This window comes from Heterodontus francisci, chromosome 38, assembly GCF_036365525.1.
Source record: "Heterodontus francisci isolate sHetFra1 chromosome 38, sHetFra1.hap1, whole genome shotgun sequence".
Lineage (NCBI taxonomy): Eukaryota > Metazoa > Chordata > Chondrichthyes > Heterodontiformes > Heterodontidae > Heterodontus > Heterodontus francisci.
Window position 1 is genome coordinate 41288378 of NC_090408.1, and position 17968 is coordinate 41306345.

The window sequence follows — 17968 nt, forward strand, 5'->3', positions numbered from 1 at the left end:
ACAGCCTGGGATACATCTCATCTGGGCCTGTGGATTTATCCACTTTTAAGCCTTCTAAAACAGCTAATACTTCCTCCCTTTCAATGCTAATATATTCAAGTATATCACAATCCCCCTCCCTGATCTCTACACCTACATCGTCCTTCTCCATAGTGAACACAGATGAAAAGTAATCATTTAAAACCTCACCTATGTCCTCCGGCTCCGCACACAGATTGCCACTTTGGTCCCTATTGTGATTGTATTTTGTTCCTTTTGTTCTTTAAAGGGTTAGTTGCCTCTCATTAAAATTGAATTATTAACCTTTGGGCAAAATGAAAACATATTTGCACACAAGATATCAAAAAATCTACCCAAGCAGCAAGTAACTCTTGAAGTATTATTCCAGCTCTGTGACGGGGACTGGTATTCTCCAGAATGTATAGGTTTTCGTTGGTGATTTGTCTGTGAATGGCTGGGGTTTTGGATCGGTGGTACTGCAATAAACTCAAAAGAGGAGTCTTTGACAGCACTTCCTGAACCTGAGACCTCCACCACCTAGAAGGTCAAAGGCAGCCTGGAACACCACCATCTGCAAGTTCCCCTCCAAGTCATACACCATCCTCATCTGGAACAATATCACTGTTCCTTTAAAGTCATTGGGTCAAAATCCTGGAACTCCCTTCCTAACAGCGCTGTGGGTATAACTACTTCACATGGACTGCAGTGGTTCATGAAGAAGGCAGCTCACCACCTTCTCAAGGGCAACTTGGGATGGCCACTTAATTAGCCCCCCCCGGGGTCTACGCTCAGCCAGGTGTGGGCTGGCTAGCAGCAGGTAGGCTAGCAAGTGTCCGTGCCTTCAGGAAAGATGGCAAGAACATTGTTGCGGGGTGAGGGGGAGGGGTGATGGTTTAGGAGGTGGGGGAGAAAACTCAGTGTGTTTATTTTTACAGTTCGAAAAAGAAGTATTGGAACCACACCCACCTCCAGGGTTTATTTGGATTCTTGCATCTGCACAAGACTTTCAAAAGACTGATATAGGGGCTAAAAAGGTAAAATTACAAGAACAGGTTGCATGGGCCAGGCTTGTATTCTTTGAGTATAGAAGATTAAGGGGTGATCTAATTGAGGTGTTTAAGATAACTAAAGGATTGGGTAGGTAGGTAGAAACATTTTCCTCTGTTGGGGGGAGTCCAGAGCAAGGGGGGGGCAGAACCTTAAAATTAGAGCTAGGCTGTTCAAGGGTGACGTCAGGAAGCACTTCCTCCCCCAAAAAGCTGTTGGTGTTGGGGGTCAATTGAAAATTTCAAAACTGAGATTGATAGTTTGTTGTTAGGTAAAGGCATTAAGGATTAAGGATCCAAGGAGAGTAAATATGCTAAGAGACATATCAGACATGATTTACTTGAATGGTGGATGAGTCTCGAGAGGCAGAATGGCCTCGTCCTGCACCCTATGTTTCACAACTGCAACATGGAGAGAAGGACAGAGCACGGCAATAACTGGTGAGTGAGTTCTGCAACAAGGCTGAGTTTCTTCAACTCGACACTGGATGGTTTCCTCTTTGATCAGGTTACAAAATAAGTTTGAAAGCCAGCTTGCTAAATGTTCTTGTAATGAACACCATCAAGTCCAAGGGGTTGGGCACACGAGTGGAACATTTGAACACAAAAGTCATCGCAAGGATGCCAACACTTTCCTGCCTTCCCATTGGAGCATATTTCAGGCATGATGTCAATGGCATGCTTCACAAAAATTAACCATACATTGATGCCAGATTCCCATTGTTCAGCTGTTTGGAGCTGAAATAAAAACAGAAAATGCTGGAAATACTTGGCAGATAAGGCAACATCTTTTGTCATCGACCTGAAACGTTAGCTCTTTTACTCTTTCCTCGGATCCTGCCAGACTTGTGGTGTATTTCCAGCATTTTCTGTTTTTATTTCAGATTTCCAGCACCTGTAGTATTTTGCTTTTGGATGGATTGGAGCTGTGTTGGTTACATAACATCAAGAAAGAAAAAAGAAAGACTTGTACTTACATAGCGCCTTTCACAACCACTGAATGTCCCAAAGTGCTTTACAGTGAATGAAGTGCTTTTCTTTTTGATGTGTAGCCTCTGTAGGAAATGCAGCAGTCAATTTGTGCAAAGCAAGCTCCCACAAACAGCAATGTCATAATGACGAGATCATCCTTTTTTAGTGATGTTTGGTGAAGGATAAATATTGGCCCAGGATACCGGGGAGAACTTCACTGCCCTTCGTCTTTGAAATATTTATGTGGGATCTTTTGCATCCACCTGAGAGGACGAAAGGGGGCCTCAGTTTAATGAAGTCAGCGTGACTAAGGGAAAGAGTAGACAGGGAGCAGATGATGAACGCAAAGGGACTGGTGGTCTGAGGTGCATTTGTTTTAATGCAAGAAGTGTAGTAGGTAAGGCAGATGAACTTAGGGCCTGGATTAGTACCTGGGAGTATGATGTTATTGCTATTACTGAGACTTGGTTGAGGGAAGGGCATGATTGGCAACTAAATATCCCAGGATATCGATGCTTCCGGCGGGATAGAGAGGGAGGTAAAAGGGGTGGAGGAGTTGCATTACTGGTCAAAGAGGATATCACAGCTGTGCTGAAGGAGGGCACTATGGAGGACTCGAGCAGTGAGGCAATATGGGCAGAACTCAGAAATAGGAAGGGTGCGGTAACAATGTTGGGGCTGTACTACAGGCCTCCCAACAGCAAGCGTGAGATAGAGGTACAAATATGTAAACAGATTATGGAAAGATGTAGGAGCAACAGGGTGGTGGTGATAGGAGATTTTAATTTTCCCAACATTGACTGGGATTCACTTAGTGTTAGAGGTCTCGATGGAGCAGAATTTGTAAGGAGCATCCAGGAGGGTTTTCCAGAGCAGTATGTAAATAGTCCAACTCGGGAAGGAGCCATACTGGACCTGGTGTTGGGGAATGAGCCCGGCCAGGTGGTTGAAGTTTCAGTAGGGGACTACTTTGGGAATAGTGATCACAATTCCGTAAGTTTTAGAATACTCATGGACAAAGACGAGAGTGGTCCCAAAGGAAGAGTGCTAAATTGGGGGAAGGCCAACTATACCAAAATTCGGCAGGAGCTGGGGAATGTAGATTGGGAGCAGCTGTTTGAAGGTAAATCCACATTTGATATGTGGGAGGCTTTTAAAGAGAGGTTGATTAGCGTGCAGGAGAGACATGTTCCTGTGAAAATGAGGGATAGAAATGGCAAGATTAGGGAACCATGGATGACAGGTGAAATTGTGAGACTAGCTAAGAGGAAAAAGGAAGCATACATAAGGTCTAGGAGGCTGAAGAAAGACGAAGCTTTGAAAGAATATCGGGAATGTAGGACCAATCTGAAACGAGGAATTAAGAGGGCTAAAAGGGGTCATGAAATATCTTTAGCAAACAGGGTTATGGAAAATCCCAAAGCCTTTTATTCATATATAAGGAGCAAGAGGGTAACTAGAGAAAGGATTGGCCCACTCAAGGACAAAGGAGGAAGGTTATGCGTGGAGTCAGAGAAAATAGGTGAGATTCTAAATGAGTACTTTGCATCGGTATTCACCGAGGAGAGGGACATGACGGATGTTGAGGTTAGGGACAGATGTTTGATTACTCTAGGTCAAGTCGGCATAAGGAGGGAGGAAGTGTTGGGTATTCTAAAAGGCATTAAGGTGGACAAGTCCCCAGGTCCGGATGGGATCTATCCCAGGTTACTGAGGGAAGCGAGAGAGGAAATAGCTGGGGCCTTAACAGATATCTTTGCAGCATCCTTAAACACGGGTGAGGTCCCGGAGGACTGGAGAGTTGCTAATGTTGTCCCCTTGTTTAAGAAGGGTAGCAGGGAAAATCCAGGTAATTATAGACCGGTGAGCCTGACGTCAGTGGTAGGGAAGCTGCTGGAGAAGATACTGAGGGATAGGATCTATTCCCATTTGGAAGAAAATGGGCTTATCAGTGATAGGCAACATGGCTTTGTGCAGGGAAGGTCATGTCTTACCAACTTAATAGAATTCTTTGAGGAAGTGACAAAGTTGATTGATGAGGGAAGGGCTGTAGATGTCATATACATGGACTTCAGTAAGGCGTTTGATAAGGTTCCCCATGGTAGGCTGATGGAGAAAGTGAAGTCGCATGGGGTCCAGGGTGTACTAGCTAGATGGATAAAGAACTGGCTGGGCAACAGGAGACAGAGAGTTGCAGTGGAAGGGAGTTTCTCAAAATGGAGACGTGTGACCAGTGGTGTTCCACAGGGATCCGTGCTGGGACCACTGTTGTTTGTGATATACATAAATGATTTGGAGGAAAGTATAGGTGGTCTGATTAGCAAGTTTGCAGACGACACTAAGATTGGTGGAGTAGCAGATAGTGAAGGGGACTGTCAGAGAATACAGCAGAATATAAATAGATTGGAGAGTTGGGCAGAGAAATGGCAGATGGAGTTCAATCAGGGCAAATGCGAGGTGATGCATTTTGGAAGATCCAATTCAAGAGTGAATTATACAGTAAATGGAAAAGTCCTGGGGAAAATTGATGTACAGAGAGATTTGGGTGTTCAGGTCCATTGTTCCCTGAAGGTGGCAACGCAGGTCAATAGAGTGGTCAAGAAGGCATACGGCATGCTTTCCTTCATCGGACGGGGTATTGAGTACAAGGGTTGGCAGGTCATGTTACAGTTGTATAGGACTTTGGTTCGGCCACATTTGGAATACTGCGTGCAGTTCTGGTCGCCACATTACCAAAAGAATGTAGATGCTTTGGAGAGGGTGCAGAGGAGGTTCACCAGGATGTTGCCTGGTATGGAGGGCGCTAGCTATGAAGAGAGGTTGAGCAGATTAGGATTATTTTCATTAGAAAGACGGAGGTTGAGGGGGGACCTGATTGAGGTGTACAAAATCATGAGAGGTATAGACAGGGTGGATAGCAAGAAGCTTTTTCCCAGAGTGGGGGATTCAATTACTAGGGGTCACGAGTTCAAAGTGAGAGGGGAAACGTTTAGGGGGGATATGCGTGGAAAGTTCTTTATGCAGAGGGTGGTGGGTGCCTGGAACGCGTTGCCAGCAGAGGTGGTAGATGCGGGCACGATAGCATCTTTTAAGATGTATCTAGACAGGGGAAATATTTTCTCAGCATCTACCGAGAGGTGAGTGTACTCTTCATGGTCGTGGGACCATAATGGGATCACAGCAGCTGTGGAGTCGGGTGGGTAGTGGGGTGAGATGTTGCGGGGGGGGTGGGGGGGTGCGGTTGTTGGTTACTGTTACTCCTCCTTGCTCCATCAGGCAGTGATTTATTTTTACTGAAACTTACTTTTAGTTGGCAGCCAGCTGAGGTAACCTGGGAGTTTGAGCAATGTTTGAGCATTGGTCTTTCTCAGCTCTGTGCAGTCTGACTTCGGATGTAAATACAGATCAACCATGATCTGAATGAATCGAGGGGCTGAATGTCATACTCCTGTTCCAATAAATACCAAATGGTTAATAGACCACAGCAGCTCTCCCAAAACCCACAGCCCTGTATGGAGATTCCACATGCACTGTCTTATGTCAAACTTTCCCCAGCATCTCGCAATACATGGTTTTAATAAAGAGTAGACACGGATTCTGACATTATAATCCAGGTTGGCGTGGCCAACTCTTTCTAACTCAGTAATAAACTAAGTGGCTTCTGGTCATGAAACCCAGTACTTGCTGAAAAGTAGCAGGAGTGTGGAGTCACACAGCTGCAGAGGGAAGGAGGGCTGTTGCTGTGCAGTGACCTCCTTTAAATGATTAATTGTATCTCACGTTTAGCGTCTGTGCTGTTTTCTTAATATTCTCAGTCCTCTCCTGAAAGAGCTGACTTGCTGAGGGCATAGTTAAGTGGATCAATTGCCCCTTAATACCTTTGTAAATAGCCTTCATTTGTGTGTGAAGTTAGACTGTGTATGTTGCTTGGCTCTTTAACAACAGGGGCATCACTACTGAGCTTGATCCAGCCCTTTGCTTCACATCCATGCACGTGCTTTGCACCAGTGGAGGTGGGAGTCACTGCATAACGACCAGGACCGTGAGCCCTGGCTGATTTTGCACCCCCATCCTCCCTAATCAAGAGGCACTGATGCCAAATCTATCACCACTACCACATCCCAACTGTGAACAGCTAACACAGCACAGGCCAAAAACTGAACCTGGCACTTTCCTAGTATGCCGAGGTGAGTATTCATAGGGTTAAAGAATGGTTGTTGAGCCGTGTGACGAGTGGAGATTGTTGGGGGTGGGGGGGTGGGGGGCGGTGGGTTGCCTGTGCTTGTATTCTTTCCCCAAGTGTCTGTGGTGCGAATGGTGCAGTCGCCCTCTGAGGCGAGACACGATCTGAGAACAGAACACTTTCAACACAAGCTCACATGGATAAAGGCCACATCAGATAACAGATCCACATTAATTCATCATTGTCACAGCATTGCGTGGGACTTAAGCCTGGTGCTTTACAAGATTCAAGTCTGCGTCTCTGGGCCTCTTGTTCAACTCCTATCTTACATTTCCCAACACGCTCACATTGAAGTCATGAACTGTCGTTTACGATCTTTGCATCTGTTGCTCTCTCCAGTGCACTGAACTCTCCTTCCAAATGTATCCTTCAGTTGTACAGAACCTTGTTCAGACCCCATGTGGAGTACTGCACTCCAGTTGGGCACAGAATCTCAGGAGAGATACACTGGTGCAGATTCACCAGGTTGTTACAGATAGAATGTGGGGTATAATTGGAGGTGGAGAGTGAAACTGGATGTGGGGTGGGGGGTGGGGGGCACATAACAGGTCATTTGCATGGCTGCCTGTTATACTTATTTAGATATACAGCACTGAAACAGGCCCTTTGGCCCACCAAGTCTCTGCCAACCAACAACCACCCATTTATACTAATCCTATATTAATCCCATTTTTCCCTCTCACATCGCCACCTTCCCTCAATTCTCCTGCCACCTACCTACACTAGGGGCAATTTACAATGGCCAATTTACCTATCAACCTGCAAGTCTTTGGCTGTGGGAGGAAACCGGAGCACACAGTGGAAACCCACACGGTCACAGGGAGAACTTGCAAACTCCGCACAGGCAGTACCCAGAATCGAACCCGGGTCACTGGAGCTGTGAGGCTGCGGTGCTAACCGCTGCGCCACTGTGCCACCTACAGGCCCTGTTTGATATTCAGACCCATTCACGTCAATAGAAATGCATATCAGGCATGTTGTATAGTGGGCGGCAAATGTAATTCAGAACGTTTTCTGAGCCCCCCCCCGCCACCCCCTTCCCCACAATAGAACCACAGATAAGTTACTGCACAGAAAGAGGCCATTCAGCCCATTGTGTCTGCTCCGGCTGAAAACACCACCCGCTTATTCCAATCCCACCTTCCAGCACCTGGTCCACCACCAGCCCAATTTTTCTCCCCATCGCCCCCATGTATCCAACAACGTAGAGCATGTCAAAGGTGTTAATTCTGGACAGTCTGTCAATGTAACAGAATGCAGGCCGTTGCGCTACTGATGTTTGTCTTTAGATGTCTCCACCACATTGAGGGGGCGATTTTAACTTAACCTGCCCAGTGGGAAACCGAGAGGGTTCAGATCACACCCCCGTCTTAAAATAAAGCCAGCTATCAACTCAATCCTGTTCGTCTCTCACCGGCTGGGTTCGGTTAAAAAGACCCCTTTACTGTGCCGGACCACATCCCAATGGTGTCTTTATCATGGCACAAACTGACCCACCAGGCAAAATACTGGACTGTAAGATTTGTGTATTGGTGATTTGAGTAGATTTGGCATTGTTGGTTTAACAGTAGCGCAATTGTCCTTGAATAAAATGTACGCACAAATGATGCTCCTCTCCCCTCCAACACACCCTTTGTAGTTTTTAACAGCAATGGTGATTTTCAGCCAACGCTGTAGATTCAATCTAAGATGATAACAAAAGCTCATAGTGACTCTGGGGAACTGCAAACTGAGAGGAGCCTGGGGCCAGATTGAATTTCATCAGCTCTGTTTCTTCCATTTAGTTGAGGCCAGCCTTTTAAACTCTTAGTGTATCCCCAGACTGAACATTGTGACGTCAGCTTTGACAAGCAAATACAACCATTATGGAATTTGTTTCTTTTTAGTTTTAATTTAGAGAAGTGTTGGTTATGGGTGGAGCCAGAGGACTGGAGAATTGCAATGTTACACCTTTGCTCAGAAACCCAACAACTACAGGCTTGGTGGTGGGAAAGCTTATAGAAACGATAATCCAGGACAAAATTAAGTCACTTGGACAAATGTGGATTAATTAAGGAAAGCCAGCTTGGATTTGTTAAAGGCAAATCATGTTTAACTAACTTGATTATGTTTTTTGATGAGGTAACGGGGAGGGTTAATGAGGGTAATAGGGTTGATGTGGTGTACATGGACTTCCAAAAGGTATTTGATAAAGTGCCACATAATAGGCTTGTCAGCAAAGCTGAAGCTCGTGGAATAAAAGGGACTGTAACGGCATGGATACAAAGTTTGCTAAGTGACAGGAAACAGCGTCGTGGTGGATGGTTGTTTTTCGGCCTGGAGGAAGGTTTCCAGTGGGATTCCCCAGGGATCGAAAGTAGGACCACTGCTTTTCTTGATATATATTAATGACCTAACTTGGTTGTGGAGGGCACAATTTCAAAATTTGAAGATGACACAAAACTTGGAAGCATTATGAACTGTGAGAAGGATACTGATAGACTTCAAGAAGACATAAGCTGGTGGAATGGGCAGACATGTGGCAGATGACATTTAATGTAGAGATGTTTGAAGTGATGCATTTTGATAGGAAGAACTAGTTAAAGCAATATAAAGTAAAGGATACAATTCTAAAGGGGTTGCAGGAGCAGAGGGACCTGGGGGTATATGTGCACAAATTGGTGAAGGTGGCAGGACAGGTTGAGAAAGCAGTTAAAAAAGCATATGGGATCCTGGGCTTTATAAATAGAGGCAGAAGAGCACAAGAGCAAGGAAGTTATGTTGAACCTTAATAAACACTGGTTCAGCTTCAACTGGAGTATTGTGTTCAATTCTGGGCACCACAGTTAAGGAAGGATGTGAAGGCTTTAGAGAGGATGCTGCAAAGATTTACTAGCATGGTTCAAGGGATGCGGGACTTCAGTTATGTGGATGGATTGGAGAAGCTGAGAACGTTGAGAGGAGATTTGGGTGATAGAGGTGTTCAAAATCATGAGAGGTCTAAACAGGGTCGATAGAGAGAAACTGTTCTCATTGGCAGAAGGGTGACGAACCAGAGGACATCGATATAAGATGAATTAGAATTAGAACATTACAGCGCAGTACAGGCCCTTCGGCCCTCGATGTTGCGCCGACCTGTTCGCAAACGAACTAATGGCGACATGAAGAAATGCGTTTTCACACAGCAAGTGGGGAATTAGATAAGCACCTGAAGAGAAGTAGTTTGCAGGGCTATGGGGAAAGGGAGGCATTATTGTGGTTCTGGAGTCACATGTAGGCCAGACCAGGTAAGGATGGCAGATTTCCTTCCCTAAAGGACATTAGTGAACCAGATAGGTTTTTATGACAATTGACGATAGTTTCATGGCACCATTACTGAGACTAGCTTTCAATTCCAGATTTTTATTAATTAATAGAATTTTATCATTGAATTTAAATTCCACCAACTGCTATGGTGGAACCCATGACATTACCCTGGGCCTGCTGGACTACTGGTCCAGTGACATTATCATGACACCACCATCTCCCCATCAGAGACAAAGGTGGGCATGGAAATGAGGTGAGGGGTTGGCCTTTGAGCAGGGTGTCTATTCCCCTTATATCTACCTCCCCCACCCCCAAGCGGACAAGTTGGGGTGAAGATAATGACCTCAACCTGCAAATACAGGCATGTGGAGAGGCGTTGGGAGGGGAAAATAGATGAATCAACCCCCAACAACTCCCCAAGATGAGACAACTGAAACAAGCAACTTGCTGTTTGGTGTATGTGTTCAGGGGAGAACATTATACACACAAACCCAGGTCTAGCTGCCTCTTACCCCGTGTATAAGCATGTCGCACTTTTTTATTTTAATCATTTCAGGAAAGCAAAAGAGGTCAGAGGTCAATACCAGTCTTCATAAGAAATATTAACCGAGCAGTTTTGAAAAGCTGTTTGTTAACAGACTGGGATCGAAACCAGATATTCCATTTTAAATCCAGTCAGGAATTATGTACAGTACTTGAAGGAGACAGAGCTCCAAACAAAAGGAGGTTTCCAAGACCTCATTAAGCTGCTAACTTTATATTCATGGTAACTGACCTTAATGTTGTCCTGGAGGAGTTAGGTTCAAGCCCTTATGTAAGTTGCCAATGCTGAAGATGCTGTGGGCAGTTTATCCCTAGTTTCTTATGGTAACAGCTTCTTATGGGAACAGCACTGTGGGTGTACCAACATCCCAAGGACTGCAGTGGTTCTAGAAGGCAGCTCACCATCACCTTCTCAAGGGCAGTTAGGGATGGGCAATAAATGCTGGCCTAGCCAGGGATGCCCATATTCCAAGAATGAATTTAAAATTTTTTAAACAGAAACCAACTCGTGCTCAGAATAAGGGGCAGGCCATTTAAGACTGAGATGAGGAGGAATTTCTTCACTCAGAGGGTGGTGAATCTTTGGAATTCTCTACCCCAGAGGACTGTGGAAGATCAATCATTGAGCATGTTGTTACAACCAGGTGAGAAAGGTGTCTAGGGGTCCCTCTCAGCCTTCACCTGGTCTTTCCGTAACAGGGTTTAATTTTAAACACACCGTGTTTTTAGCTCCCCCTTGGTGAATCCTTGTTCACCTCTTTTCAATTATAAGGCAAAGAAACCAGCACAAACAGGCTTTCTTAAGTGAAAGAAGAAAAGTTGAAATTCATTAAACTTAAACTCTAATTCGGTTGACGCCTACGGATACAAGACGCGCCCACACGAGCATGCATATGCGATACACATATGTAAATAGAGACAGAAAAGAGCAGAAGGAAAATAAAGTGGAAAAATTTGAGGCAATATCTGAAGAGTTTTTGTTACAGTTCTTCAAGCTCGCTGTAGTGTCCTTGATTGTAGGTAGATCTTGCTTTTCGTTGGGATCCAGTATTCTTCTTAAACCTTGTTTGCTGTAGGAGACTTTTCTCTCTTGGGATTCATATGTCTTCAGTGGATTCAGATGATTCAGTGAGAAAGAGATGGGAGCAGACAGGGGAGATCTTCTCAGTCCAGGAGCAAACAGACAGTTCAAACTGTTTGTACAATTCAGAAAAACTCAGGTTGCCAAGAAGGTTAGTCATGTGACTAACTGGTCTGACCACGTCTTGGATTGTATCACCTTAGCAGTCTCTGGAATGCTCCTCTTACACACAATACCTGGTGATCAAGGTCCAGTGAGGGTTGAAAGTGTCAGGGAATGGTCCTTTGTCCTTCTAAGCACCATCTGTTAATATGCAAATGTCTTTTCCAGTCATGGCTGATCTGTTTAACAAGTCCTTTTTTCACTCCAGTAACAGTTTAAAATCAACATTGACAAAATGAATGTGCCTCATTCTTGGCAGGTGGGGGCCTAGCATGACAATGTTCAAGACAAAATCGATAGATATTTGGATACAAATGGCATCAAGGGATATGGAGTTAGCGTGGGAAAGTGGCATTGAGGTAGATGATCAGCCATTATCTAATTGAATGGTGGAGCAGGCTCAACGGGCTGAATGGCCTATTCCTGCTCCTATGTTCCTGTATTCCTAAGTTCCTATGCTGTACCAAAGGAAGGAACCTTATGAGTTAATAGTTAAAGACTGCACTTCCTAAGCTATTGATCTTTCCACAGTGGTCCAAGTTTGTTGTGCAGATGTAGGTGAAGGATTTATTAAATAATAGTAGCTTAAGTTAGACTATTATGAGCAAATTAGTTGAGCAACTTAGAACACATGTCCGCAAATACATGTGCTCATTCGTGTTCTTACACACATGTGACAGATACACACTCATTGTCTTTGATACACTGGGATAGATCTTTGTGCGAGATTGTAAAACAGATGATAGGAAATCTGATGGCTTTTTTACATCTCATTTCCAAATTACCCCTGATTCTCCTTTTATTCTCCCTTACATTCGCTCTCATGCAATCTCACATTCTCTCTGAAATCTCTTTGCGTGCACACTGTCTCGTACTGCCTCAAACACGCACTCTCAAGCTGGCACACACACTCTCACATTGTCCCTTACTTTCCATTGTGTCTGCACTCTCACACGCTCTCACATGCATTCCCTTAAACACACATTCAGTTTTCTTTCTCATATAGACACTCAAACGTTCCTCAGACAGACACAGGCACCATATATAGACATGTACTGAAACACACTCAATGCACACACACACACACAAACACACTCTTAAATATACCTAAACACTTACACATATTCAAATACCATCACATGCACTCAATGCAGAGTCACGCCCCTATATTTGTATACATGCACATTAACACCGATGCAGCAGAGGTCCACCACGGGCCTTGACGCTGGGAGGGCACTTCCACACTCCCCCACACCCCACCACAATGGTGGCTTGGCTGCTGAGGGCTTTTTTAAATTTAAAGTTTTAAAAAGTTGGAAAGGGCACCTCACCTATCTGCCATGGCATCCTGCTGCTGCTTCAGAGTGGAGGGCCTCCTCTTGGCCCTCTTCAGAGTGGAGGGCCTCCTCTTGGCCCTCTTCAGAGTGGAGGGCCTCCTCTTGGCCCTCTTCGGAGTGGAGGGCCTCCTCTTGGCCCTCCGGAGTGGAGGACCTTCTCTTGATCTTCCAGCTTTGAGAACCCGCCCACTGTCCTTAAATGGGCAACCCGACCACTGGGCATTCATTGGGCAATTCAGGGAAAATAACAGATGAGTGACTGTTCCCCATACAGTGCGGGATCTGAACCCCACATGGAAAATCCTGCCCGTGATTCTCTCTCCTTGCGTTCTGTGAAAGCACCAAGGCCTTGCCATTACGCAGCAGGGGAGGGGGTTGAGAGCGGGCAGCATAAGAACATCTGAAATTCCTCTCGATCATTTTCAGAGGCAGAGTTAACCCGAATTAAAATAATTGTCCCTGGAAGTGTAGTGACGAGTTTCAGACAAGTTGTTAAGTGTTCATAACTAGTACCCCACTGCCTCAAATCAAAGCCTAAGTTTTTGGCTCAAAGACGCCGATATTTATGGAGAGTGAGCATTAAAGCGCCCATCAATTTTGCATGAGAAATGTTGAATGAGCCAAGTGCAGGTTGTGACATGTGGAGTTAATTACTAATACTAATTACATTTTAAAAACCACCTCATCAAATAGGCCTGGGGATTAACCCTTGGAGAATTGGGGAATATCTGACTTGCACCAGAACCAAATAACTATCCACATTTTCTGCTCTTTGTGCTTGTTTTTTCTCTTTTTTATTCAGACTTTTTCTGCCCAATTTTAACGCTGTCTAAGTGAACGGGTTTTGTGTGTAAATCTTGCCCATCTTGTCTCTTGCTGGCTCGTGTCTCTCTCTTTCTCTCTTGCCCATACTTGCTCTCTTGCTGTCGTTCCAAATTTTCCCTCTCTCTCTCTCCTGCTCTTTCACATGGACTCTCTCTCTCTCTCTACACAGTTTTGAGGGCACAGACCAGCAGGAATTGTTTCTGGTGGCGAAACTTTTGTAGTCACACAGGCTTCTAAGGTTTTTGAGATTCCAACTTTTTGTAGATATAAAACTCTGAACTGTGCAGACAATTTGAGGGAGTGTAGAATTGGTGTAATTCATGGGTATCTTGAGAGGGAAATTCTATCCTGACATACATTACATCCTCATTTTAATATCTCCATTCCAAATTCCTATGTCCTCAAGTGTAACGGGAACTGCCTAATGTAAACTTGTCACACTGTAATTACAACCTCCTGCCAATAGTAGCACTGCAGTGTCTCCACAGGTTAATTACAGTGTGACATGTTTATGTGGGCATTTCCCATTATAAAGGTCAACATGGGAAGTGTGCACAGATGTAACATTTTGTAACTATATTAATTAGATTTATAAAATCCCAACAGTGACTCAGCCTCCCCTACTTCAGAGTCATTGCATAAACTAGGCTTGCATTCCCTGGAATCTTGAAGTTTAAGCATTCGATTTTGACCTTTCGAAGGATTCTGAGAGGAATTGATAGGTTAGATATCGAGAAATTTTTCCACTGGTGAGCAGTCTAGGACAAGGGGACCTAACCTTGAAATCAGAGCCAGGCCATTCAGGAGAGAGTTAGGAAATATTTCTTCACACTAAGAGTAGCAGAAGTGTGGAACTCTCTCCCACAACATTTGAGATTGATAGATTTTTGTTAGGGAAGGGTATTAAGAGACATGAACCATGATCTCATTAAACGTTGGAACAGGCTCGAGGGGCTGAATGGCCCACTCCTGTGTTCAATGTTTAATCCCATTCATGCTGAGGAATGCCACATTAAAATTCCTTCATTCGTTCCTTCTTGTAAAATGTTTATAGATTCCCTGAAGAACCTGCAGTATTTGGAAAAGAAACGGGAGAAGTGGGAAAAGAAGCAACAACGAAAGAGACGGCTCAGACAGCGCTCGATCAGCAAGGAGAAGTGGGTGGAGTCGCTGGTGGTGGCTGATTCTAAAATGGTGCAGCACCACGGCAGTGAAAACATTGAAGCATATGTACTCACTGTTATGAACATGGTGAGTGACAGTTATTTATTCAATTCGTCCATTTTAATGGAGCATTTTAAATTACTTAGGAAGTACATTTTTTGGGGAGTGTTTTGTATTCATCCAGGGCCCGGGTTTTAGCGGAGACAATTGGAAGTTTTTCTCCCTTTTGCCATTAGTGCCAATATCAGACGCTAAGAAAATAAGAAACAGGAGCAGGAGTAGACCATTCGGCCCCTCGAGCCTGCTATACCAGTTCAGAGCTTAGCGGCTCAACAGCTGAAGGCACAACCACCAGTGGCAGAGGGATGGAAATCAGGGATACATAAGAGACCAGAATGGGCGGAGTGCAGAGATCTCGGAGGGGTTGTGGGGCTGGAGGAGATTACAGAGATAAGGAAAGGGGTGAGGCCATGGAGGGATTTGAAAACAAGGATGAGAATTTAAAAATCAATGAGTTGGGTTATCAGGAGCCATTGCAGGTCAGTGTATGTCAGTGAGCAGAGGGATGATGGCTGAACGGGACTTGGTGAGAGTTAGAATACAAGCAGCAGAGTATTGGATGAATGCAAGGTTATTTAGGGTGGAAGATGGGTAACTGGCTCAGGACTGAACAAGGGTTTAAGATGGGACCTTCCTGATCTGTCGACCTCAGTAACACATGGGTGATGCATTTATCAAGTTGTGTTCTTTGGAGGTTCAGCTTTGAGCAGTACTGCTAAACTGTAATGAGATTTTAAGTGACATTTTTTAAGGAGCATGTCCATACTGCTGTGGGTAGTATTTTCATTGTGATTCCCAGTAAACTTTAGTGGGCTGCAAATTAGGGAGAAAGAATTTGTATTTCTATAGCGCCTTTTATGACCTCAGGGAGTCCCAAAGTGCTTTACAACCAGTGAAGTCGTTTTTAAGTATAGTCACTGTTGCAATGTCGGAATTGCAGCAACTAATTTACGCACAGCAATCTCCCACAAACAGCATTTTGCTAAATCTCCAGATCATCTGTTTTGCTGATGCGAATTGAAGGATAAATATTGGCCAGGACTCCCCATTGCATTTTGAATGGTGCTAATGGATCTTTTATAAGCACCTGAGAGAGAAGACAAGGTCTCAGTTTTAACAACTCATCCAAAAGGCAGCACCTCCCTCTATCCAGCACCTCCCTCTATCCAGCACCTCCCTCTATCCAGCACTCCCTCTATCCAGCACCTCCGTCTATCCAGCACTCCCTCTATCCAGCACTCCCTCTATCCAGCACCTCCCTCTATCCAGCACTCCCTCTATCCAGCACCTCCCTCTATCCAGCACCTCCCTCTATCCAGCACCTCCCTCTATCCAGCACTCCCTCTATCCAGCACCTCCCTCTATCCAGCACCTCCCTCTATCCAGCACTCCCTCTATCCAGCACCTCCCTCTATCCAGCACCTCCCTCTATCCAGCACCTCCCTCTATCCAGCACTCCCTCTATCCAGCACCTCCCTCTATCCAGCACTCCCTCTATCCAGCACCTCCCTCTATCCAGCACTCCCTCTATCCAGCACCTCCCTCTATCCAGCACCTCCCTCTGTCCAGCACTCCCTCTATCCAGCACCTCCCTCTATCCAGCACCTCCCTCTATCCAGCACTCCCTCTATCCAGCACTCCCTCTGTCCAGCACTCCCTCTGTCCAGCACTCCCTCTATCCAGCACCTCCCTCTATCCAGCACTCCCTCTATCCAGCACCTCCCACTATCCAGCACTCCCTCTATCCAGCACTCCCTCTATCCAGCACTCCCTCTATCCAGCACCTCCCTCTGTCCAGCACCTCCCTCTGTCCAGCACTCCCTCTGTCCAGCACTCCCTCTGTCCAAAACTCCCTCTATCCAGCACTCCCTCTATCCAGCACTCCCTCTATCCAGCACTCCCTCTATCCAGCACTCCCTCTATCCAGCACCTCCCTCTATCCAGCACCTCCCTCTATCCAGCACTCCCTCTATCCAGCACTCCCTCTATCCAGCACCCCCTCTATCCAGCACCTCCCTCTATCCAGCACCTCCCTCTATCCAGCACCTCCCTCTATCCAGCACCTCCCTCTATCCAGCACTCCCTCTATCCAGCACCTCCCTCTATCCAGCACCTCCCTCTATCCAGCATTCCCTCTATCCAGCACTCCCTCTATCCAGCACCTCCGTCTATCCAGCATTCCCTCTATCCAGCACCTCCCTCTGTCCAGCACTCCCTCTGTCCAGCACTCCCTCTGTCCAAAACTCCCTCTATCCAGCACCTCCCTCTATCCAGCACTCCCTCTATCCAGCACTCCCTCTATCCAGCACTCCCTCTATCCAGCACTCCCTCTATCCAGCACCTCCCTCTATCCAGCACCTCCCTCTATCCAGCACTCCCTCTATCCAGCACTCCCTCTATCCAGCACCTCCCTCTATCCAGCACCTCCCTCTATCCAGCACCTCCCTCTATCCAGCACCTCCCTCTATCCAGCACTCCCTCTATCCAGCACCTCCCTCTATCCAGCACCTCCCTCTATCCAGCACCTCCCTCTATCCAGCACCTCCCTCTATCCAGCACTCCCTCTATCCAGCACTCCCTCTATCCAGCACCTCCCTCTATCCAGCACCTCCCTCTATCCAGCACCTCCCTCTATCCAGCACCTCCCTCTATCCAGCACTCCCTCTATCCAGCACCTCCCTCTATCCAGCACCTCCCTCTATCCAGCACCTCCCTCTATCCAGCACTCCCTCTATCCAGCACTCCCTCTATCCAGCACTCCCTCTATCCAGCACCTCCCTCTATCCAGCACTCCCTCTATACAGCACCTCCCTCTATACAGCACCTCCCTCTATCCAGCACTCCCTCTATCCAGCACCTCCCTCTATCCAGCACTCCCTCTATCCAGCACCTCCGTCTATCCAAGCACCTCCCTCTATCCAGCACCTCCCTCTATCCAGCACCTCCGTCTATCCAGCACTCCCTCTATCCAGCACTCCCTCTATCCAGCACTCCCTCTATCCAGCACCTCCCTCTATCCAGCACTCCCTCTATCCAGCACCTCCCTCTCTCCAGCACCTCCCTCTATCCAGCACTCCCTCTATCCAGCACCTCCCTCTATCCAGCACCTCCCTCTATCCAGCACTCCCTCTATCCAGCACCTCCGTCTGTCCAGCACTGCGAAGCATCTGCCTGGATTACACATGCAAGTCACTGGAGTAGGATTTGAACCCACAATCGTCTAACTCCGAGAGGAGAATGCTGTCCACTG

The 17968-nt window shown here is 46.1% G+C and overlaps 1 protein-coding gene across 2 annotated transcripts in view; it reads left to right on the top strand.

Annotated features, from left to right (window-relative positions):
* Positions 1-17968, top strand: part of LOC137352565 (A disintegrin and metalloproteinase with thrombospondin motifs 7-like) — a 190888-nt gene that overhangs the window by 27251 nt on the left and 145669 nt on the right. For both annotated transcript variants that reach the window (XM_068018208.1, XM_068018209.1), the window contains exon 4: positions 14549-14745. In XM_068018208.1, the coding sequence (XP_067874309.1) occupies positions 14549-14745 (197 nt within the window). The remainder of the gene's footprint in view (positions 1-14548; positions 14746-17968) is intronic.